Genomic DNA, 26,353 nt, shown 5'->3' with positions numbered 1-26,353 from the left:
CACTTCTTTTAAATTGAGGCTTATAACTCCTCAGTTTACCACTTCATTTTGTTAGAATACATTTGGGGCTATTTATTCATATTTCTCCCTGCACTCTAGCTTTCTATTTTTCTGTTTACTCAGTATATAGTTCAATATTAGCTTATTCAAATCTTCCAACTTAGTTTATTTATTCTAAACTCATATAGCTCTAGGAAGGTGATGCTGCTCTGTCTGTCAGTCCAACACATTTGATCCAAACTGACGTATCCCAACAACGACTGAATGGACTGCCACAAAATTTTGTACAGACATTCATGGTGCCAAGAGGATGAATCCTACTGACTCTGGTGAACCTCTGACATTAGTAGTGCCATCAGAAGCCATTTTATGCTTTGTCCAATGACCAAATACCTGTTAAAGTAAAAGCATTCTGATTAGTCTTTCTCTCTAAGCTGTGTATGTGTTCAGTGCATTGTTGTGTTTAGTTGGAAAATGTTGGCATGCTGACACACCACACAAACATCTTACCTGCGACAAATCAGCCTGTTAGTGTCGCCATGGTGAGCATTAGATTTTAATGTCGGGAAATGGGATTCCTGGGAACTGGCAACTATATGCTGTTTAGCAAAGTCAGCAGCACAACACTAACTTCCTTATGGCCAAATTCATCAAATGTCTTTACATTAGGCCAACACAACACAACACAGTGTCTGCCACCAGCTTTGCATGGAAATACTTGAAAAAGGTGGAACAATGAAGTTCAGAATATGAAATCTGTCTCAGTTTATTAGAATGACTTTGGAAATGTCAAATTACCTACTTTAACAAATTTGATCCATAAGGCTGTTCCCAGCAGACAGATCACAGGCAATGAACTTGGCATTTCATATTTCCTGCAGCTATAGTGAAGTTCAAGCTGCATGTTAACTTTATGTGATGTTCATTATAATGTTGACTGTTAGAGCCATTTCGAGTAAGTCCTAGTTTCCTATTATTTTGGAGTCACTTTAATGCACCACCTGACCTGGCATCTCCGTAACCTTTAATAAAAGGCAGGTATGGAGCGTGGAAGACGCCATGGGCTTCCAGACTTCCAAAATTTGTTTAATCTTAGTTTTTATTGTTTGATGAAGTCGTATAATACCCCATTGATTTGAACTTTGTTTTTTGTAAAGGCCTGTTTATTTGGGGTAAGTTTGTTTGGGGAGTTGTTTTCATTTTTTTGAATGCGACAGTCAAGATAATCAGTTCAGTCATCTTGCAACTCTCCAGCAAATCTATCAGTTCTTAAACCAACTGAATCACCTGGATCATCAAACAGTGAGTAAAACTAAACCAAAGACAGTGAGGTCATCGTATCTCACGTTATGGCGTCTATGGGTGGCTATTTTTCAACTTATTTGGAAACCGCAATATTGACTAACATGAATTGCTTCCTTTGGCCTTAATCATTAATAATAATCAAAAAATACATAAAAGCAGTCAGGTTGGGAACCCAGACGTTTGTGCATATTGCTCCCTGTATTTAGTGTTGCTTCAAATATGACCCTTTTGACTGCAGCTGAAGTTATACATTGGGTGCTGTTACATGATGGCTTCTCATTCAGAATGAAATAAATCTGAATGAAATCATTCAGAACTAAAGTTTTTCCAGCTAGCTTACATGGGAAATATTCATTCCGAATGAGGGTTTACACGGGAGATCAGTTTAATCACCTTTATTCGGGTCTGCGCAAGGTTTGGGGCAGGGAAGGTTTCTGATTGGATGGGGGCGGGGCGGACTGTAGTTCTCGTTTCGAAAAACAAGATGCTTGACGACGCCGTTTTTAGTGCCTTTTTCAGGCTTGTTTTGCTTATATTCTTGAAGCAGCAGTACGACAACAACCTTGTTCTGCTAATGCTTCGTCTGTTGAGGAGGAGAAGGGAGAAGACCGTGCTGTGGCAAATGGAAACCGGTGAGTGCAACAAGTCGCGAGCGCTATATACGTCATTGTGGCAGAAGGGCAAGGAAACGAGCATGCGCAGAAAGACTGGAATGAACTTAAAGAGGAATGAGTGTATACGTATATATAGGTGGGAGTGTATAAGTGCAAGAAATTCTTTCATTCAGAATAAGAAATGGAATATTCCAGCCCCTTACATCGGATGAATTTTCAGTCGCATTGGCCATTTTCATTCCTAATTAGGTGTTTACAAGATCACTTTTAATAAGAATGAAAAGCGAATTAAACTGTCCACGTAAAGGCACTTATTGAAAACCAGTAAATTTCCGAGGACTCCCAAGATAGTGTGCTTCTGCTCCAGGGACAGAACGTGTCATTCTCAGGAAAAATATTTTTCCCCAGTGAGCATGTTAGCATGCTGACATTAGTATTTCGCACAACACAGCTTCACAGAGCTGCTGGCATTGCATTTCTTTTATATCATGTCTTCCATAAAGCAGTCTGAATTGCCTCCTTGTTGAAAGGCGCAATGCAAATACGCTCGCCTCGCTCAGCCGAGCAACGACAGGATGCCACCACTGCAAAACAACTTTTTAATTTAATTGTTTCACATTAAAAACACACACTGAATGCTGCATCACAAAATGAGAAAATGCTGTCCTGCGATAACAATTTAAGCCAAAGTAGAGAGAAGAATCAGCCAGTGTTGCTGCCACCAAGAGAAGCGAGATAGGTTCGTCTCACACCCCTGCAGGTCGGCTGAGGATTTGTGTTCGTCTGAAGCCACGACATGAGATAGCACACACAGACAGCAGGTTGAGCCACAGATGGGAAATCATAATTCAAACAGTCTCACAAAGCATTTGAATTCATTCCTACCTGTAATGTACATCACCATGATGACAGAGACCAAGCTAGGATGATCATGGACTCAGATACACTAAAATCTTCCACGTTCTCACACAAGCTTTTGGTGTGAAGCCGTATGTATATATGTAACTGTTGCTTGAGGACACTGAAGGTTCAGATAGACCTGTACCGGAAAGGAAGCCTGGTGCTCAGAGCAAAGTGTGTCCCTCGTTTTTAGCATGACATTCAACTACCCTCAAATGCTACTGCCTGTTAGGCGACATTCTCACCTACCGAGAGAGTAACATTATGAAAAAAATGTGGCCAATATAAAGTCATTTTTGGACCTGGAGTTGATGTATTACTGAATAGATTAGATCTGCTTCAGGCATGTCTGCGTGGTACCCGTTTTAATGAGAAAAAAACCAACAAAACAAATCAGATATTTACACCGTATCACAGCAGACCCTGGCTGAACCCTCATCGTGGTGCTTTTGTAATCATTTCTATAATCATGAAAATTGTTTAAAATAGTCAAGCCTGTTTATCTCTTTTTTGTGAAGGACAAAATGATGCCACCCTCCATAAAGTGGCAATAGCTGTCTGAAATATCTGGCATTCTCTTAATGAAATAATGGTTTAACATGACTCCGGGCATATTCGTTTGTTGCAGCGTTTTGTACACGGCTTGCTTTTTGTCTGGCAGGCAAATAAATTCAGATTCTACCTCAAGTAGCTGGGCGCTGTGGTGAGGTGCGGCAGCCAGAAGCCAGTCATTTATTCATATAAATTAACAGTAGGAGTATGACATCCCTTTCAAGATGTCTGTGGGGAACAGCTTAACACCCCGGGAGTCACGTAGCAAACATGCCTTTTAGTAAACTGACTAAACTGAAACTGACAGGAGGAAAAAAAAAAAGCAAAATGCAGGCTGCAAAATGTTCAGATTTCACTCTTTTGTCAGTGAACTAAGGTGTTGTTTTGTACCTCAGTAATGTGCATACATCAGCAACCTCCTTCCCCTTCAAGATAATAACCTAAATATGCTAAGTTGCTCATTAGAATAGGTTTTCAAAAGATTGGTCTCATCTGAACTATGATTTTAAACAACCATATGTTCAATCTGTACATTCGAAGTTTAATATCTCAACTGGGCCCTTGTCACAGGCCTGTCCTGCAGATAGAGAGAGACAAATGGCACACATGTACAGTAAAGCAACACTGCAGTCCAGCGTATGCATCAGCAAAGAGAGCAAGATAGATTGACGCATGCAGTTCAAAACCAATTCTGTACAGTTCATTTGGCAGTGAGCGACGTATGAATGTGTTTGTTATATAGATATGCTGCACAGGGGTGAGCCCCCTTCAAAGGTAGATGTCCCACCCAGTCTCTGGTTTTCTGTGTGCATGTATGTGGAGACACAGACCCCACTGCAGGTCTGGCACAGCGGAGGCCACGCTCCCACCACAGTACAGTGCAGGGTGACAGAGAGGGCCGATAAGTCCAGCCGACAGCTCCTTAATCCCCATTAGTGCCTCAGACGGGGCGGTGTGACAGAGCGCAGCGCTGTCCGCAGGCCAATCCCTGTTCTTGTCCTCGTCTCCTCCCCTCCCCTGTTAGGGTCCTGCAGGATGCCCTAACAGAGGATGTGGCGCCACCCGGCGGAGGCAGCCTCTGGATGTGTGTGGCTCTGAGGGGCAGGTGGGGGAGGGCCTCAGCAGGCAATCTCCTCCAGGGTGCCCAGCGTTGTCTGCAGGGGAACTGTCACAGTGTGGCTGATGGACTCCGAGTGGTTGGCCACGGGGTCACAGGAACTCTGGGGAAAAAACAAACAAAGAGTCTCGGTCAGACCAGAGAGTAGTGAAGAAAAATTATCTTGGAACTCCTCGTTAAATTTCTGTTGATGCGGTGACTACTTGTGGAGCTGATACATCATTGTGGCAACACGTCACCCAGAGTAGGCTCTCATCACCATGTTCCACGCTCCAATAATGGAAGCCGAGTTGCTGTGTAGTCGTGGGTGGATTATGAGACAATGGACCCCTGGGCACAGATATGCAAAGGGCCAACCACCTCTCCTTCATAGGAGCAAGACACACAGACTTGGAGGTGGTTTTGCACATCTATGCATATTTTTGTAGTTTTGTGTCTCCTTGCTGTTGTTTTGTGTTTCCTTAAGGTAATTCTGTGTCTATTTTTAGTTGTTTTATATCTCTTGTAGGTATTTTGTGTCTCTTTGAGGTAAATCTGTGTCTTCTTGAGGTAATTGTGTGTCTTTTTTTGGTAGTTTTGCGTCTCTTTGTAGTCATTTTGCCTGTGTTTGAAGTTATTTTGTGTCTCTTTGGAAACTCTTCCTGGTCAATAAGTGTTGATTGCAATGACATTTTCCAAGTAAAGGCTGGGGTGCCATGGGCCTGTGCCCAGTGGGACAGTTTAGTAAAATCTATGTGTCTAGTTGGTCGCAACAACAATAGATCCAAAAATGCTGATCTCTTATTTGTTTCCCTGCCACAATGTAAAAAGAGAGGATTGCAGCTTGGGCTTTGCTTCCAAGTTATAGACCAGACCAGCATTGCGTCATCACCAACCATGTGCACGCTTTCATGGTAAAGAAAGGTGCTGTCTCATTAGGAAAGATACAGGAAAAGCTGAAAAGTGGTTGCATAGAGGGTGAACCAAGGTTTTTACATCAAAATCTGAAGCACATAAAATACGTGAATATTCACTGACAGTGCGGTAAATCGGGAAATGATGCCAGTGACAGTACTGATGAATAGCTAACATTAGCTTGAGTGGGAGGAAGCTGCAGCTGCTCCACCTTAATCTCAGCCTAAATCAAACAGTTGGCTATGAACAGGTTGGTTATTTACGGACGACACTAGACTAACAATACAGGGATCCAATCGAATATAGATGTCCAGATGAGCAATATCCAGCCACTGCGTTGGGTCATTCATCCGCTTTGACAGGGGAAGACTGAAGGGTCATGGCCGCAATCATCCTTCATTTATTGCGTACGCTCAGGTTCAAGCAAGGTCACAACAACAATTATTAGACATGTACATGAAACAAATGTTTGCTTCACAAATACATGTGTACGGATGTGTCAAAACTATAATCAGAACAAACATCACAGTGCGTTGACATAAATAGGAGCTAGCCACCAACGTGCTGTCCATCCAGCAACATGTCAGCACTTCAGCTATAATAGATGATTGTTCACAGGGCAGTGAGTTAACACGTTTTATTTAAGCAATCTAAACCACTGACTTCTTTTTACCATGACTGTAAAGAAGCAGCTAACACTTCTTGCTCTACTAATATGCTGCTGCTGTTACATCATACAGTAACTTCCTGTATTTAAGCCTCTCTGCTTCTAAGTGTGTGCCAAATTTTACTAAAGTTGAGCTCATTGTGGAACGTTTCGTGTGAACAAATCCACTGATCTAAGATAAAATAAGATAATCCTTTATCAGACCCACAGCGGGGAAATCTGCACCATTACAGCAGCAAAGGGCACCATGCAAAACTCTCAGTTTAAGTGAATTTATTTTAGTCCTTCAGCTGGAAAAAGCACACCAGGTTTATTAATTTATTTATGCTTATTTAGCAGAGTGCTGCCACTTGGTTGGCAGCTGCTTCATTCATACCATGGCTACCAGCTGACTAATAATGTCCAGTGATGTTCCTACAGTGCAGGTGACACTTTTATTGACTACCCTGCAGATACTATCATGCAAATGCCACTCCAACCCATGGGCGGATTATGAGACAATAGGCCCATGGGCACAGATGTGCCTAAGGATCCACCACCTTTCCTACATAGGACACACAGACATTGTGGTGGATGTGCCTCTTTTTTGTTGTTCCTTTGCATCGACTTTGTTGCTATACATCTTTATGTGGTTTTCTGTCTCTTTGTAGTCGTTATGTGTCTCTATGTGGCTGTTTTGCCCCTCTTTGTAGTTATTTTGTGTCTCTGCAGCTCCTTTGTATTTCTTTGTTGTCTTTTGTGTCTCTCTGTGGTCATTTTGATATGCTTCTGGTCAGTATGTGTTAATGTGGGTGATATTTTTCAGGTGAAGGTCAGGCGAGGCCCTGACATTTCGAGCCCCTGGGCCTTTGTCAGACCTGTTCAGTAACCCATCCATGCCCCAGCCTTCTCCTTATACTGCAGATTTTTTATATATTGTTGGTTTAACTAAAGTTTGATGTTCAAGCATGTGTTTATTAAGGCGGGATTAGCTGCTCCCAGCAGAGTCCGACTCTTTGAGAGCTCCTTCAAAGAGCAGAGCTTTTCCTGCCAAATTGGCAAGCTACTGGCAGCCTGTAAACAGTTTTAGATTTGTGAGGATGCTCTTTCGGCATGCTTGTGTGGAGGGGGTGAGGATAGGGCAGGGTTTTCGTATGCATGATCGGAGTGAGTGAAATTACACTCAATTTACACGCTCCACTTACACAGCACTCTGTGAGGAAGACTGACAAGTGAGGGGTTAAAGGCCGCTCTTACCACATCCTCTCCATGACTCTCTTCCTCCTCTTCTCTGCTCAGTAAATCCAGTAGTCTGTCCTTCACCACCTGCAGATCGGGAAATAAAAGTGGGAGAGGCATCATTCAGTCTGTTATAGAAGCTCTGTATGAACTCTTTATGTAATTACTGACCGAACAGGAACATTTGACTTCAAAGTAAAAAAAAGCAATTAGGTGGCAAAAATAGCAACAAACTACGCCATCACAATTATTTCAGCATGCAAGCTGTTAAAAGCTTTAGAGCTGCTTATGTCAGCGACATGAGGATTTTTTATCCCCATTACTCCATTATGGCCATTAAATAGAGGCAAAAAAATCTCCTGAAAATTATTTTTCCTGTGTATTTCCACAGGACCCTAGGGGCGGTGAACACTATTATGTGCTTCTCAGAACTCTGCAGCTGAAAGCAACAGGTGAAGCTCTGAAGAGGACCACACAGTAAAGCAGAAGTAATCAAAAATCACCAGCACATCTTCATTTCTGCTGGCTCTGAAGTAAATCTAGCTCTTATCTGCTCTTTGTATCAGTGACATTGCTTCTGTTGTCAGCTTTCATGGTCAACACTCTAGCTCTCCACTGAAATACCAAAAAAAACAACAACCAAGAGCTATCAAAGTTTATTGCACCGACAAAAGCTGTGTGAGGCTGTAGAGGAGTGATGATGTGTGGGCGTAATTAGATGTTTCAACAGTTATGTGACAATAAAAGTGTGAAAACGGCAACTTGAGACTGACCTCATAAGCATAGTCAAACAACTCTAGGATGGTGAGGATGCTGGCTCCAATGAACAGACCCATCTGGCCTCCAATATCACCTGTAGAAAACAACAGTCACACAGAGAGAAGTGGGAAGAGAGAAAAATAAGTTCAGCTTATATTTAAACACTTACAGCGTGGCGGAGAAAAATTGATGACGACTGGCTGGCAGCTAAAGTTGTGTGACAGCACATGCCAAACTTAATTGTGAAGGATAAAGTAAATTGCAGGTACATGGCCACAGGACAGGCACAATTAGACACTCCAAGGTGTCCTGATGTATGAAAATAACAAGCTCTTGAAATGACACCCAGCTTTGTGTCATGCTGTTTCTGTGCCTCCACCTCATCCATTACTTTCACATATCACAACAGCTCATTAGAGTTCTGCAGAGGCTCACAAGTGATGCTCAAACCCAGTCCCTACCCTCGTCTTTACGGCCTGACTCAACTGAGCCCAACTGCTGAAGCCAAATGTGACAAACCATGGCTATATTTTTGTTTTATTCTATCCATTACTGACCATTAGCTTGCAAGGCTAGGGCATCGCTGATTTTCTGTACTGATTGTGTTTACAGCTGCTGGAAGCGAGGCAAAATGTACTCGCACCAAATGACATGGGCTCCTGGAGGGGCGCCACGGCTACACATCATGACGTCTGCACATTGGACCACATTCAGACAGAATGCCACCAAATACATATGACTCAGAGGCAGCACAAAGACATTTCAAGGCTCATCTGATGCCCTAGGTCCGGCTGCAGGCTGGCTCTTGTTCCAGACAGTGACTGGACACTTTGAAAGCTGTGGCTTTGCCAGTAGTTATTTTCACACAGTTATGTTTGTGCATTTTCTATTGTCGCTGTATCAATACAGCTTTGTTTTTAAATCATCAAGTTCCTTGACAATGTTTTTTTTTCTTTCCCAATAAATATTCATATCACTGATAGTGTAGCACACAGGATAAAAATACCATGAAAATACAACATAAAGCATGTATCACATGAATATATAGTCCACAGTAACTGCAGTATTTTTTTTTACATAGGCTTACAAATACATAACTCGATGACGATGACTCAGGGTCATCATCCTCCCAAGGTGATCAACAGGTACATATCCGCCAACCAATCTTGAGTGACTTTTCTTTTTAAAAGTGGTGGTTTCATTCACTGCTGGAGTGAGGGAGGTTCTCGCCATGTGGGTTCTTTGTTATTCAGATGCTAATTAGAGTCATTCACACCTCCACCACACAGCCCCCAACCCCTGCCAGTGCTTTATTCTCAACAATAGCACAATGCAGACTTCACAGACTGTAAACTGCCTGGCTGGGAATTATTTTAGGCCTCGTTTATACGACAACAATTTCAACTGAAAACGGTAAACTTTAGTTGTGTTTTGGCCAATCGTTTACACAACAGCGGCGTTTTGGGTGCCTGAAAACACAACGATTCGAAAACGGGTTCCAGAGTGAAACTTTTTTGGAAACGGCAGCATCTTCGTTGTCATGTAAACTTGCAATATGCAGTTCCTCTGAAAACGGAGACTTTTCGCACATGCGCATTACGGTTCCAGTCACTAGGCATGCCGACCGTCACAACAACAATGGCGAGCTCTGTTTGTGCTGCTCACCCTGTTGATTTGAAGTGAAGTGTAGATCTGTTACTGTAGCAACTCCACCTTGTCGTCCATCCAGACAAAGTTATCTGTGCATGCTTTCGCCATTGTGTCTTCTTTGTTTTGGTTTGTAATCACCGCTTTGTAGAGGAAGGCGCTTCAGCGCAGGCGCATGGCGTCATACCGTGGTGTTGCTTTGCAAATTGACACTGCCACTCATTGGCCTGGCGTGCATACTACAGCGTTTCCAGTAGATTTTGCAGCTCCGTGTGAATGGGGATCATTTCAATAACGTTGTCATATGAACGCAGAAGTTTTTTAAAATGCAAAGGACAGACTTTTCCGTTTTTAGAGAAACCGTTGTCGTCTAAACAGGGCCTTAGAATTGCAGGCGCAGAAGTCATTTTTTCCCCATGCAATGACTTTGGCTTTACTTTACAGTGTTTCTATCTTCATTGGACATTATGTTGAAAGAGAGAGAGATTTCTTAATACATTTGAAAACAACAAAACCCGAATCTGGCCCAATGTAATAGAACCTGAAGTTGATCATTTGCTTGCACCTATCAATTTTGAGTTAGGCAGTAATGCTGTAACATATTAATGTATTATTTCTTATGTATCACTTTTGGCTATTTTTATTTGGCAGTTTAGGAGGTCCACATCTGCCTCCCAGAGGATTTGAAGAGATCACTGCTTCAATGAATTGGTCATTGTTGAAAAAAATGAAAGCAACACACTCAAAAATGAAAAAGACCAAGTGCAACAACTTTATTATGTTTAGTTAAAACTTGTGGAGAGGATCAGTGGTGACCCTAGAAATTTTTCATAGGGGTGGCCAGATGGGACCATTGAAAATCGTGGGGTGGCACGCCAAAACAAAAAGCCATAAGTGAATTTCAGGACGTCTATTATGCTGTTGAAGTATCTAGATTAGTTGAAAACTATGTTGACATAATGGGTTAAGGAATCACATACTGTTTATCTGTTGTGCATAGACTAATACCAGTACAGTGAACATTTTGAGATTGACTGGCTATCCTTTCCCTTGAAAAGACAAATATATATGGGGTGCCGTTTGTAAAGTGGCTCATGCTGAAAATAATGTCAACATTTTGCCACATTTAGCTTCAAAAAATGTTTAAAAAAGTGTTATATTTAGCATTTAGATTTAACATTTAGATTTAATATTTAGATTTAACATTTAGATTTAGATTTAGCATTTAGATTTAGATTTAATATTTAGATTTAACATTTAGATTTAACATTTAACATTTAGGTGCCACATTTAATATTTAGATTTAACTATTTAATATTTCTAAGTTAACAAATATTGCTGTAAATATGGTAAAAGGTGACGTTAAAAAATTCACAACACTTTTTTAAACATTGTTTGAAGCTAAATGTGGCAAAATGTTGATGTTATTTTCAGCGTGAGCCACTTTACAAACAGCACCCCATAAATATACAGCGTTATTTGAAGTACATAGATTGTAAGGAACAAACTTTTACTGGAAACAAGCATACTCAAGTCTAATATCACCTCACAGAGGCCTCCCATATCACGCATATGTGATTCACGCAGAGGGGCCAGTGATTGTATCAGGTTGGCCCCCCTGGCCACCCCTTGGCAACACCACTGGAGAGGCTAATTGCAGTTTTTTCATTTATAGATACCATAACTTCCATAAAGAACTGGCAAAATTGTCAATTTTATCTTGCTGCCAGTAAAATCACAACATTTCACAGTGCCGATATTTTGTTGATGACTTGTCACGTACACCGTGACCGTCCAATCAGGTATCTTTGAATTATCTTATCTAAATCTGCTGCCATGAGTCAGGGTGGACCATTTCTCATCAGAATCTTGAAAGTAGCATGACTGTGTCTAACATAGACTGGATCCAGGTTTGGAAAATAAAGGTAACACTGAGTAAAACTTACCCAGCAAGCCTGCCACCTCGTAAGCTTTCTTTTGCTCGATGGTCTCGTAGTTCAAAGCCTCAAAGAACACGTCCAACACCAAGATGTTGTCTCTGCAAAAGGCAAAATTGGGCATTAGTACTAATGAATCCCACACCAGGCGATCACTTGGCAAGCATCACAATTAGAAACAGTCCATCCATTTCCTACAGAGCCGAGCAACCAGGGAGACACAACCACAGTGTGGGAGGAGAACAAGAGTGCTGCAGTGGCTCAGCTTTTCACAGCAACTCTAGTTCTTCAAATTCTTCATTAAAAGGACTATAAGAGACAATGTGGGCAGCAGAGAGCCTCGGGTCCTTTCTGTGGTGCCTTTGTATGTTGTTACCTTTTAATGTCTGTTTCCTCTGGATGCTCAGCTTTGCTGCACGTTAGGTAAATTGGAGACTCTAAGTTGTGGGTTGGTGTGAATGTGAATGTTGGCTTGTCTTGATGCATCTACTATGAATGAATGTGGTAAAAACCTCTCAAAAATTATTAGCTGCACTCACCGGGGTCTTATTCACAAACATTTCCAAGGTTTTTTTCTCTCTGAAATTTCTCGGTACAAAACTTAAAAACATCCTACTCACAGTTTGTTCTTAACCCACATCTTTGGGTATCAGTGTTGTCCTTAAATTGGACAAGCATTCTAGGTGATCTGTCATTAACATGAGGGATTGAAGGAGCTAAATATTTTCTGGTATTTTCTTACCACCAGTCATGTCAACACATGACGAACCATGTTAAGGAAAGTGCTTGTTAGTTTCCAAGTGCTCCCAACTGCTCATTTCTATCTACAATCACTCAGGGAAAATCGAAGCACTGAATAGTCAGAAAAAAAGAATCTAGGCATGAAAGCTTTGGGGACATGGCCCATTGATCGGTTCAATAGGTAGGGTTGAAATTAATGTATTTAAAGATATTGTTGTATTAATTCTATTAGCACTAAGGGTATTCTACTTATCATCCTCACATTGCGAGCAGTACCAGAGCAACATTTGGTGGTTAAGAACTTTGTCATTGACTACTTACGTGATGTACTTCTCTGACTTGTTGAACTTCTTCTGCAGGTAGCGGGCCGAAGTCTTGCTGGGGATTTTGACCATTGACAGCTCCTTGTTGTAGCGGGTCATGTTGCACGGCGTCCTGCACATGCAGTTATTGCTCTCCACAGCCGACAGTTTAGCTTCACACAGGAGGGGGGTCGATGGAGAGGGGAGAGGCGTAACATTGGGGGGTAAAATGGAATGAGATGTGGGAGGATGGGTTGAGGATGATAAACACAAGGGAAAAATGCTCTTTTAGACACAGAGTGAGACTTTTCCTTACATAGTGCCAGACACACTATGACATCCACTTTGAAGGCAGAAAATATCCAGCTAGCAGTTTGATTGCAAAATATTTTGCCAGTTTGATTAAGGCCTTCACCCCTTTGTCATGTTCAAAAGGCAGGCCAAAGTCTACTCGTTTATTTGGTGAACTTCTGCCCAGACTGAGTCGGTGTAATCAGTGGGTGATTTGATTTTTTAAAGGGGGAGATTAAACAGGGATCATTTTGCTAACAATGGGGATGGCATCTCCCCTCATCTCTCCCGAGTCGCCTACTGGGTGTAAGAATAAAATACAACAAAGACACTAAAAGGGAAAGCATCTGCACAAATCAAACAAGCTCTACATTAGTCGAATGAACACATTCTCACTCCCTAATTATCAATACAGCTGCTTGATTAGTGGCCCTTTACTTCAAGCTATGACTTTCCTGGTATCCCTTTCGCGTCAGTTTTGTGCGTATAAGTGCCAGCTTGTTACATGCATATAGTGTCTTCAAAACAAGCATTCATGTTCTGATACACTTTCAGCTTGTTACATACAGTGTCTAAGTTTAGGAGCCAAAACTCTTAAGTCAGGTTTAAGAAAAATGCCATGGTTTGAATTAAAACAAGTTTGTTACATAACTTAAGTAGTTAGTAAGTGTTACTAAGTGTAAGTTAATTATATAACCTAGTCACTTAATTACATGTGTTTCATCACTTACATAGTTGTAATAACTGAATGCTGACCTTTAGGTTGCTTTCAGACCTAGAGTTGTCCTGCTTTGGTCTGAATCAGGGACTGACTTTGTTACAAGGTTGCATAATTGCGTTAGAGTTCGTACATGTTCTCACACAAAATCCAGGAAGTAAACAAAACATTGAAGAAGAGTACACTTGCAAGATAAATGTGACACTTTCTAATGTCACAATGGAGGGACAACTACACAGGTTGATTTTAGTGCTGTTCATCGTGGACTATATTGCTGTCATTGTTCATTTTAGTCAAACCATACAGTTTGAAAACGAGGCACAGCTCTGACTAGAAAACAATGTTTTGAGGCATTGGATGTGCTGAATGTGCATATTAAGGCAGTACAGGAGGAGGTGCACATTAATAATCCTCCAGGACTGTAACGTGCTTATGTTGTTTAACCCAAAAGATGCCTAATGCGACTGCAGTTGAGGTCGGAACACGTTCTCACCACAAACGAACTGCACCAGAGTTTGTTTGTAACCGGACTGTGGCCTCGGTCCGGTGATTTTGGTGCGCATCCGATTGTGATTGCTGTGTTCACATCAGCCTGAACGAACTGCACTTAGGGGTAAATGAACTTGAGTTCGACTGAACCGAACCAGGACAGGTGTGAAAGTACCCTTAGTTTCACATTGGGCATGAACTGCCATCACCCAGGTTAAACTCCTTTGTTTGTTTGACCCATCCATCCACCAGATCTCTGACCTTTGAGGACACATTTTGCTCTTAGAATGTCAGTTGGTCTGAGCATCTAATATTGCCACAGATGGGCTTACTAAGGAAGCAGATAAAAGCCTAGTTCATCTCATAAGGATGCTAAAGGGTGCCTTGTGCCTCAGTATCAGACACCAAGGGGCATGAACAAGTGTCGTTATCTAACAACCTGGAAATGGGAACATGTTGTCTAATACCTCATGAAAAAATCAGCTCACTGTTAAGAGAGAGAGTCAGCAGGTAGGAAGTTAATACTAAATGACAATTAACTGTATTCTAAAACACTACAAGGCTGTCATACAATAATCTAAGGTCACTGTTAAAACATTATACATTTTTAAACACATTTTAGTCTCTATGAGAAAATATAAATGTGTATTTTAACGATTGAAAAAATATGTTTCCACGTTGACTGGTTTCATCTTCTCAAATGTGAAGCTTTGTGAGCTTTATATGATTGGAAATTGCATATATTGGGGTTTTGGACTCTTAATTGGACAAAACAAGCAATCTGAAGAATGATGGAAAGAGTACTTGATATTCTTCACTATTTTCTGACATTTTCTTTGACTAAATTACCATTAGTCATTAACATTAACTGATAATAAAAATAATTAGGATTTGCAGTGTTAATAGAAATAATTATCAGGGCTTAAAATGATGAAGTAATTTAAAAAGTTCTACTATTTTTAATAATGTTCGTTTTTTCTTTTTTCTATCTTCTGTATCACGACAACACTTCAGTGAACTGCAACCTTACGAATCTGAAATAACATGATGATAAATTGCAATGATGTTTCATAAACCCACCACAGCCAATTACTTTTAATTAGCCAATTTTTGTAGTGTGTTAGTGCCAGCTGTACATCAGTGTGTTCTCACAGCTGATAAACATTAACTAAAGTACAGGCCTGAAGCTTCTGCAGCTTTGTGCTCAGATCTCTGGGCTTGTGTTTCTTCTGAGAGACACAGGGCAAAGCATCTAGCACCTCATTTCCTAATCTCTGTTATCTTAAAACTGAAAACAGGGGTCACACATACTCTCCCCACAAACACAGGCAAACTTAAAACCACGCACGATTGCACACATAGCCCCATTCATACTATGCCTTGAGTCGTGCGGATGTTTACTCCACAAAAGCCCGTATGACAGTGTAAGTCAATGTCATTGTCAAAGTCACAGAATGTAAAGCGCCAAACACAAACACGCCCTGAAGCAGCACCCGTGAAAACAGCCTTCACCCTGACAGAGACAAAGTCCTGATGCAGAAATGCCAGGCTGCATTCACGGCTCTGCTTTGGCAGTTTGACTCAGAGAGAAAAAAAAAAAACTAAACTAAAATGCACTGGATGATTTCGTGTTAAGCCCACAGCCTCCTACATAACACCAACTCCCTCACAGTGACGGTAATGTTAAGCGACACAGGCTTTTCAAATATAGCTCCATCAAAAGCTTCTCCGGCACCGAGGCTGCTCACACTCCTCACAAATCACTTTCTTAAGCTGAATTTATGAAGTTGCAAAGTTTAAATAGAGCTCTTTAAATTTCACCAGAGATTGCAGAGCCCTTTCTCACTACCAAAAGCTTCTCCCCCTGGACTTACATCCACCCCTTATTCTCTGAATGGAAAGGAGAAGTTAATGTTATCAGGCTTATTTTTCACTGAGACAGCTCTGTGGCAGACCCGCAGATCACAGAGCACGAGGCAGCTATCCCCCCACGGCACACTAATAGCCAGCGAGGCCACATAGTCACGTAATTGCAAGAGGAAATTCAATATGGCTTCTCAGTGGTCTCTTATTTTTATTCAAATGAGACGTTATTGGATACATGGGAGCAAGGCCTCATGCATTCAAATGATTGATTTCTTTCTCTGAGCCTCTCACCTTTGTCCGCCGCCCTCGTTTTCTCTCTCACACATTTAAATTTACATGTCTCCCTGATGATTTTCTAAATGTTACTAGCTGTGATACTGACTGATAAAAAGTATAAATAAATATCCATGTGAGAGGAAGACCACTGATATAACCGCTTATATTTGATCATGCGTTTCGTCATTTGTTTTACTTGTGTGGGTTTGTGTATCTGCCCACAGCTAATCTTGCATACTACTAGACCAATAGAGGTTTTTCATGTTGCGTCCTTAGGGTGGGAGTAGGCAACGACGGCAGAGACTTACTTCTGGTTCTCTACCACCATCACTGAGAAATCGAGGGAAACAATTGGGCAATCAAGTTGCAAAAGTCACAGTAGGGTTCTGTATATTCCAACAACAAGCCAATGCATCCACAGTGAAGTTTCCATGACTTTCTATCTGATGATGGATTGGGAGCTTGTTGGGTTACAGCAATTAGAAAAGATGAGGGCGCAATGTTCAAAGTTCTGCATGTGAGCACCTACGTCTGCAGTCTTCATTTTAATGAGGATATCTATTCAACCACAAAAGTTTTCAGACATATTAGAAAGATCGCTGTTTCATCGAGGTTTGTGTGAAACACCTGGGGAAGAAGCCAAAAATGGCAGTCAGCATATGAGGGGGCCAGGTGTCAGGAGGATGTTACCTTGGCAGGTACAGCTATTGCACCTCGCCCAGACCATATGCTCTACCGCCTCCACCTGGTAAGTTTAAGTGCCTCCCAGTGGGTACAACATTATACTAAAAACTAAATGGAAACTTGTTGTTATGTATAACAATAAAAAAAACACATCTGTGTGTGCTAATGTCCTGATGAAAACATACTGGTGATTCTGTTGACATTAGTAGTCTTCGCAGATTGTGGAGAGACTTTTTTGAACATTTTTTTCACCCTCTACTGTCTGTGTTTTTACCTTCTGGCAAGTACACGGAATTAAGTCTCTGCTGCCTTTGCCTACTTTGCTTTCAGAATGCACAGTGTGATGAAGCCCCTATCAGTCTACTATTTCGTGTGCACACTTGTGACTGCATGCTCAAGGACTTTTCGTCATTGCGGTGATTTACAAATGCTGAAAAACCTTTTTTATTAAAAGTTTTATACTGTCAAATTCTTCTAACCTCTTGAAGCTGGTACAGGCTGAATGTTTTCTGAGAATCAGCTCAGTTAAAAACAACAAGCCTTACTTAGTCTGCTGAATGTCACATTTTGGCCTTTGTTGTGTCTCAAAAACAGACACCATAGAAAAGTCTGGTCTTATTTTAAGTGGAACATCTGCAGATGAATTCCATACCTGCTATGTCATGATACACTGAAGTTTGCATGATACCTAGTGTAGGTATGAAAAGGAATACAAAGGAAAAAATACAAAAAATATTATATAAAAACATATGGAGATATTAAAAATATGCATTTATGTAGACAAATGCATGACAAATTATGAATTAAAACATTCTAAAATACACTTAGCACAGTCATAAAGGAAAAGGAATAACAGTACAAGCATGTTATGTAAAACAGTTGCACCTAAAATCGATATAACCTCTAACCAAATGTTTGGATTGCAGCACCAATATCAGTGTGTCAAGTTTCACTCTACTCTGTAAATTATTCAAGACTAATGGGGCAAAACATCTGAAGGCTGTCTTTCCAAGATTAGTGTTTACTGCAGGGACATGTCATGTCAGACAGTCCTGAGAATGGGTGTTTTGAGTATAATGTCTTAGGCAAAAGAGTGATGATAAATGAGGTGGTAATTTATAGTTGAATAGATACGAGTGCTGATCTCACCTGACAGAGAACGAGGAGCAGCCCACCTTCTGATAAAAGACGCAAAGATTGATGCCATATAGTGTGTCAGTAATAAATCTTAGAGCCAAGTGAAAGTCTGGATATAAATGTTTAAAGATAAAGACAGAAGCATGTCTATAAATAGCACTGCCACTATCTAATACAAATTGAAAAAGTTACTTGTACAATCAGTTTCCTATAGGTTAATGGGACACAGGATGTATTTCTATTAAAAACAAACAACAAAAAAGGTGGTAAAAAACAGCTGCATTCTTAATTGACTTATGTTGTCTATTTGTATTTTAAAAGTTAATTTGTCATCAAACCAAATGACTCTCAATCAATGTGCCATTTAAAATGCAGATCTGAAGACTACTGTCTGTTTCCTTCGCCTACGAAAGAAACTTATGGACATTTTTTTTTTGCCTGTGTCTACATCAAGTTTCAGTTTAAGAGGTGCGTACTGTTGGGTATTAAATCAAAGTTACAGATAATTAATGGCAGACTGGATAGCATTTGCTGAACTATATACAACAGTATCATCTGTATAAAAATGTAAATTCCGTGTATCGATGGACATGCCAATGTCATTAATATAAAAGGCAATTATTAGCAGACCTAAGACGGAACCCTGTGGAATGCCCTCAGTAACTGGAAGAAGTTCAGATTTAACATCACCCACTATTGTACCTTGTAGGGCTGCCCCCTACTGGTTGACCAAACGTTAGTCGACCAGAAAGGTCAGTAGTCGGCAAGATTTCATTGGTCACTTAGTTGCACAATAAAAGATGTGAAACTCTTTTAGGAGTTGTGCCTTGTCAAAATAAATCAAAACCTATATGACTGGACCATGTGGGAATTTAATTTGAAAGGCCAGACACAGGAAGTGGCCACGCTCAGCAGTCAATAGCATAATGACATGTCAGGCAGGAAATCCAAAGTGTGGGATCATTTTGAGAAGGTGAAGGACGAACCCAAGGGGATATGTAAACTCTGCAGGCAAACATTTGCCTATCATTCATCAACTACAAACATGACATATAATCTGAAATGTGTAAGTAGCTACATGCCCATTAGCCACTTAGCACAATCATTACTGCTTTGGGGTCATTAGTACGGTTTTGTATTTCTCTGCCATGTAGCACAGTGTGAATAACAGTACTTATACTATTCTTTCTCAGACCTTGAACTCAAACCATTTCATAATTAAATTAATATTGTAAACATGTAGGTGACTAGTCGACTAATGGCCCTAAATGACAACTAATGGTCGACTAGGAAAATTCTTAGTCGGGGGCAGCCCTGGTACATTGCAGTCTGTCTGAAAGGTAGCTGTTAAACCATCTCAAACTGTGAGTCCATGCCAGTGTCTGATAGTCTATGTTGGAGTGTGGGGCGATCAACAGTGTCAAAAGCGTTAGAAAGGTCAACAAAAAGAGCTGCACAATGCATTTTACTGTCTACTGAGGATATGATATGATTTAAGTCTAGGGTAGCAGCAGAGATTGTGCTATGATCTGTTCTAAATCCAGATTGATGGGGACTTCAAATGGAATTTTTATTAAAGTAACATTCAGGCTGGTTATTGACGAAAGATTTGAAGATCTTTTAGAGGCAGGGCAGTTTTGAAATCGACAGACTTGTCTCCACCTTTGTGACAAGGCACGATATGAGCCACTTTCCAGACTTTTGGGATGATACCAGTAAAAATACTCAGGTTAAAAATAGGAGTTAAGCCGTCAGGAATTAAAGGAGCAGGCATTTTGAGAAAAAAATGGTTTATGTGATCTTGAGCTGTTGCTTTCTCTGCACTGATTGTTTTAAGAGCTTCAGCAGCCGAAAAAGAGGAAAAATTTATGGAGAACAAATTGCTGGGGGAGAGAGGTAAGGTTTGAAGGTCCTGCCATGTTTAGTGACTTTTTGGTTATTAGGTCTGGAGCATACGTCTTCAAAGAGATAGCCTGCTGCAGCAAAGAGCTCATTAAAAGCTGAACATATTTCTGCTTGTCCAGAGAGTACGGTGTCTTTGTAAGTAATGTAGGAATGTTAAAAGTCCAGTTATGGATGACATGGATCAAAGATTTGTGCTGTGTTTCAGTTATTAATAATACACTCAACCTCATAATTATACTATATGTTTCACATACAGTGCCTGTTGGGAGGAACACTTGATATGCTCTGTGCAACGCACTCTGTCAAACATTGACAATGCACCAATTTTTATTAGCTTCTGGGAGGCTTCTAAAAACGCTGCTGGAATCACAATTGTCCAGCCCCTGCGACCGCCTGGCAAAGATATGCACTCTACTGCGTGCAATTTTTTGTGTTTAAGATAGTTTTGGCTGATTGACTCTTCTGTTTAGCAGCTCTAACAAAAATTGGAAATAACTGTGTTTGTCGGTCTGGTTGTGTGATTATAAGCCGTCTCTGTTTCCTCAAAAGCAAACAACCAGATAAGCAAGTTGTTCACAGACAACAGATGCAGCTGTCTCCTATCAAAAAATACTTTCAGCGCCGTCTCCAAAACTTGAGAGAGACAGTCATAGAGAGAGAAAAACCCAATCAAACTTTGCCGTGTGAAATGTACTCTGGTGGGTATAGCAAATTGGCACTGAGTTTAAAACAAGAATTAATTTGCATTCAGTGATCCGAACTGAATGTGTGTGTGTGTGTGTGTGTGTGTGTGTGTGTGTGCGTGCGTGTGTGTTAGGATTTTCAAAGCCTTACTGTTCAAAAAATGAAGCCAATTACAGGAAAGAGAGAGGAAAAGAGCTGTCTGGAATAAGCACCAAAGCCTTCTACTCTCCTGCTGTGGTACTGAGTGCACGTTAATGGCACATAGCTGTACTACACTGAATGCTCTTATGGTGTGGGAACCTGCAGCCTTGATGCTGACTGTCTGAAAGTTTTGTTGCCCTTAGCTACATGTTGTTTTGTACGTAACCAGTTTTCCAGAAATAATTTTCCTCGAGGTGGGAGAGAGCTGAGAGACTGGCGTGGGTGGAGAGAAAGTTTTTGTGATGTTGCTGTAACTCTCACTGGCCAAAAGCAGAGGCTGATAAGACCGTACATTACTTTATGTGTGCTTGAATCAATTTATTATTCGTGTTTAATTCTATGTTTTCACTGACTTTTATTAATCAAAAATGTAGATTATATGAGAACTTTAACAGCTAACAGTGGTTTCACTTAATAGTATGTTATAGTATAATTACTTCTTCTATTGATTACTATGAAAACGGAATTAATCTCGAGTGGCGATGGCAATTTTATTTATATAGCACATTTCTTTACATGATAACTCAAAGTGTTTTACATTAAAAGGGGACTCTTCAATACTAAAGCCTTCCCACTGCTACCACTGAGGCTGCCAAAAGGGTATTTATATTTATAATATCTTCTCACTCACTTCATGGAATCTATTCATACAGTTTCAGACACAGTTTCTTTTCCACAACGATAAAGTAGAGATGAATTAAATATCTTTTGTAGTAGAGATACAAACTGTAGACTTTTTTGAAATAGACAAAACCTACCCAGACCTGATGTGCATAGATACAATTTTAATGTAGAACCACCGCCTCGCTGTGTATGCCTCTGCAAACCAGTCAAGTTGCACTTCACATCCATGTCTATCCAGAATCTTATAAGTAATGAAGTCTGTGAAGGAACTTAATAAATTCTATTAAATGTATCTCCGGCGAAATCAAAGTTATCAGTATACTGACATGTGAATAATTTTCAGTCTTCAGTTATGCCAGGTTCACACCACATGGCATTTTTGTCTGTTCTGGTAGTCACGATGTCGCATTAGGCAATTGTGGGATCATAAAATCGTGCCGTGACTTGGCTGACAGACATGATAGGCTACATGTTGGTCCATGACCAAGCATTGCTGGTCGTCTTTCACATCATGGGTGATGTCATCGGATTATTCTTGTCCTATTTTTATTACTTTTATTATTATTTCAGTCACTGTGTCTGTTCATGTGCCAGCTGAAATGCTGTTGTAGTAATATAAAAAGTGCCAGCAGATGGCAGGAGCAACATTTGAAGTACTGTGTGCAAACATACAAGGCACTAAATCCTCCACAAGTTCCTTCAAATGTTTCACAATAAAAGCATATTTAGAAAATGAAGGGATTCTCTCAACCGAGGTTATAATGGGCTTTTAATTTTAAACGGGTACAGGAAGTGCTGAGTTTGAAATGACGACGCAATGTGTTAACTTTATGAAGCCAATGGGAGCGGATAAAAGGAAAAATATAAAAATACAGAGGGAATGATAAAAAACGGACTGTCTATAATGTAGTCTGTTTCAAATGAAGCTGGTAGCCTCTGTAGTTGTGTTGAGTAAAAACTCTGACACTATTTTTTTTATTTTCTTACTTTATGTCCGTCTCCATTATGAAGAAGTAACAGTGTTTGCTAGCTTGATGCTAATGGCAGTTGATAAAGTGCCTCTGCTGTTTCACACCATCATGTTTCCTTTTAACTCTGTCGTGGTAACATCCCTAGAGGAAATATATAAAAGGCTGGGGTGTTGTTGACGTACAGTTTTCCACAGCAGCAGATTGCTCTTGTGTTTCTATTGGTCAAAGTGAAAGCTGTGATGGGAGAAGTCATGAACAGCAAAAAGAAAATCAAACATGCCAGACTTTCTGTCGGACCATTGTGAAGTGTCCCAGAGGTGGCGTTGGTTGTCGTCTACTATGACACACTACACGAGATAAAATGATGGATTATCACGTACAACACTCATTGTCGTTCACGATCCATGCCGACACTGTACGATACTGCGTTGGGCTACAATTGGGCTGATATTATGTAGTGTGTAATCTCTCAAGACAGATTCTGCAATTTGTAGACTCTGCCGGCAGCCCTGTATGAAAGACAACATCACAATGGAGGGGGCGGGGCCGAGAAATGCAGGTGTCCCCAGGAAATGTGTACCTACAGAAACAGCAAGCTCCGCGTCCATGGCGACCACTCCACCCAAAACGCCATCTCGTCAACGTGAAAAACATGGACAACAGCACAACTTACAAGCATTGTGCATCCACCAGCACACCTTCCACTCCTCACGACAGGAAAAAAAGGGCATTAGCAGCAACGTTTTTACCGCCACTTGGTTCGAGTTGCAGGTCGGAGTGTAACACTGGGGGCATCGCTGGAAGTGAAGGGGGTGAGCGATCCCCGAGGCCCCTGCACTTCCGTTAGTCGAAAAACTCCGGGCAGTGCCTCCAGAGGTAAAGGAAGAAAACAAATTTTTACCGATGGATTTCCAGATTGTGTAGTGTGATCTGGCATTAGAGACTGTTTTTACAAAGGGGTACAGAGCACTGATAGAGAGCTTTGTCACATACTGCAATGACATCACCTAAAGCACATTATCAGTAAAATCAATGAACTTGTGATGGACTACCAGAGAAACAGGACAGAACCCAAAGCTGTAGCCATGACAGTAGACAATGCTTCAAATATTGAGCTTCAACCCGGCAGCACAGAAGATCTACACAATCAGCACAGTTTCAAAGTGGGCACCCAAGATTAGTGTCACCAATCTAATATCTGACCAAATGTCTCTGCTTCTGTTCCTGAGTTATGATCTTGAATAATGGCCAGAAAACATTATGGTGGCACAGTGAAATTGACCTTTTGGATCTAATCACTTCATCACCAGAGCCCAGGTGGATGTTTGTGCCAAATTTGAGGACATTTTCTCGAGGGGTTCCAGAGATATGGCGTTCACTAGAATGGGATGGACGGAGAATCCGAACACATTATGCCTCCTGTCCCAGCTCTCACTGGCACAGAAACAAAAATAAGACATCCAATCCAAAAGGGAACAGAGAGCCCAGTCTGAAAATATCTGAGAATAATTAAAGCTGGATTTCCATTCAATCAAAAAGGCAAACAGGAGTTCCAATCTATGGTTGAGCTCTTATTCTCTGATATCACCACAGCAACACTAAAGACGTACCGTACATGATCAGGCAGTATCATGCTTTAATTATGTTTCCCCCTCTGTGTCTGTGTTTACAGCCTTTCATTTATTTTCTGATACAGAGTGACTGTGGGCTCCACACATACTTACAGTTCTGGAGTCACACTCAGGTAACTTTCAACATTGTTTCCTTGTTTCATTACTGAATAGGAAACTACAGCTGTTTTTATGTGCAATGAGTCACACAGAGCAGGGAATGCGGTGAACAGAAGGTCTGCAGCGTAATGGCTTTGTTAGATGTGTGTTACTGAAAAGGAGGAGACTACTGAGAGTCTTTCTTCAACATCCTTACATTTCCTTCACTCTTAACAGGCATCAGAAATATGTAAGGGAAAAACACAAGCTGACCAAATAAATCACATTTCTTGCAGTGGAGCACATCAGCTATGTCATGTGGTACACCCCCTTTAAGTGTCATCCAGTATTATGATGTAACACTGGATCAGAACGGATAGTGTGAGATAGTCCCCGGCCGACTTTGTGACCTTTAACACGATAATCAAATACAGGAAACAGATAAGAAAACATCTCCCTATGATCTTGCTGCTTTGGAAGGCTAAACTCTTGACTTTTAAACACTTTCCAAGGAATTTAATTTAGATAAAATCACAAAGAAACTGTCTCATCTGAATTTCATGAGTCTCTCTCTCGAGTGTACGGCTTTGGAAAAAGGTAAAATATTAAGCCAAGACATTACGGCAGTTCCATAAAAAGTCCAAACAAAGAAAATCAGATCAGTATCTTTAAAAAGCAGGACGAGCCAACATTTAATAAAACTGACAAAGTTAATATAAAATCTTGACTTTGAAGGAATGGGAGAGAGGCTGCCAAAACCCTCTCATATAGCTGTTTAATTTACCTCAATGCAGGAAATATGACCCATTATCTATCTGACCATCCAGCCATTAAATTGAGCTCTAACACTGCAGTCCCTGTCTGCTCTGATGTTGGTTACTGACTTGATGAGCTCTTCACACACAAGGGGAAATACTGAGATGAGGCCTGTTCTCTTGATAAATCAGAAAGTTTAGTAGTGACACACACACTTTGCACTGAGAGTGCTGCAGTGTGCCCACAGAGTCTACATGCTGAATTATTCCTCCACTGTGCAATTTGCTATTTAAATGATGACGCACAGAGAAGACAGTGTGATGGCAGCAATCACCCGTTTCCAAAGCAGACTTGTTTCCTACTGCAGTGCTTTGACGTTCATAATCATACACTGTAGCTGCTCTTAAGATGAGCCGTCTCAAGCTTATAAGTCTCAGTGGTGTTGCTCATCTTTAAAGCACGTTTAGCATTAAAGCTCTGTATCAACAGGAAAAAAAGATAATCCTAATCCTCTGCCGTGGCAAATAATGATATGTAAACCAGAAAATACAGCATACGTGTGTTCTGTCTTGTGTCGTGTGTATATGCAGACTTACCGAGGGCAGGCTCAGCGCAGTCTTTGTACTGCTCAGGCGTGCAGTAAGAAGCATCACCTAGGAACAGTGTGAATGGGGAGAATTCAGTCAATGGCGGTGTTTAAACATTAAGTTCTTGAAAGGCACCTGGAAGAGTGTAGAAACAATATGTGAGGCGCAGCACCTTTTCCCTGCCAGACATGTAATCCCAAGTCTTCTTTAAATGCCAGCACCTAATCCAGTATTGACCTGTCATATCAATATGAGGCCTCTCAATGCTCTAAGTCTCAAAATATTGCAACCTTGATCAAAATCCCTGTTGATGAATGCATGATCGATACAGCTCCAAAAAGGTTTATGTGCTGAAGTCAGAGCAGCAGCAGTGCTTACCGGGCATGTGCACCATCCTGCAGTTGCAGTTCTCCACGATGTAACGTGTTTCACAGTCGATCCTGCAGGCAGTTACACTGTAGACCTGGAAAAAGCCCGACTCCAGAGCCTTTGACTCGCACTCTCCCCACGGGGGAGGCAGGTAGGTCAGCTACAGGTGAGGAAGGAGGTGTGGGAGTTAGTTAAAGGATGTTTTTTCTTAAACACACACACACACACACACACACACACATACACACACACAGAATTGCTGCAGTGGTTTTCAGACCTTCCTAATACCACATGGAGTGCAATTTAATACCTTTTCATGGTCATACTGGGGTGTTTAAGAATTATTTATTAAGTACATGAATTTATTTACATTCATATCACATTTTGGCAAGGCTTCCAAGCTGTAATGTATATAACAATGACTCCTAGTGAT

The 26,353-nt window shown here is 40.9% G+C and overlaps 1 protein-coding gene across 3 annotated transcripts in view; it reads right to left on the bottom strand.

Moving 5' to 3' along the window:
- Positions 1-2,504: 2,504 nt before the first annotated feature.
- Positions 2,505-26,353, bottom strand: part of asic2 (acid-sensing (proton-gated) ion channel 2) — a 582,019-nt gene continuing 558,170 nt past the window's right edge. For all 3 annotated transcript variants that reach the window (XM_033644500.2, XM_033644498.2, XM_033644497.2), the window contains 7 exons: positions 25,930-26,080; positions 25,561-25,617; positions 12,673-12,826; positions 11,620-11,711; positions 8,041-8,120; positions 7,286-7,354; positions 2,505-4,591 (listed from right to left, as the gene is read on the bottom strand). In XM_033644500.2, coding sequence (XP_033500391.1) covers positions 4,490-4,591; positions 7,286-7,354; positions 8,041-8,120; positions 11,620-11,711; positions 12,673-12,826; positions 25,561-25,617; positions 25,930-26,080 — 705 coding nt within the window. In that variant the 3' untranslated portion in view covers positions 2,505-4,489. The remainder of the gene's footprint in view (positions 4,592-7,285; positions 7,355-8,040; positions 8,121-11,619; positions 11,712-12,672; positions 12,827-25,560; positions 25,618-25,929; positions 26,081-26,353) is intronic.

The sequence above is a fragment of the Epinephelus lanceolatus genome, chromosome 18 (genome assembly GCF_041903045.1).
Source record: "Epinephelus lanceolatus isolate andai-2023 chromosome 18, ASM4190304v1, whole genome shotgun sequence".
Taxonomy (NCBI): Eukaryota; Metazoa; Chordata; class Actinopteri; order Perciformes; family Serranidae; genus Epinephelus; species Epinephelus lanceolatus.
This window is presented reverse-complemented; position numbering and strand designations above follow the sequence as displayed.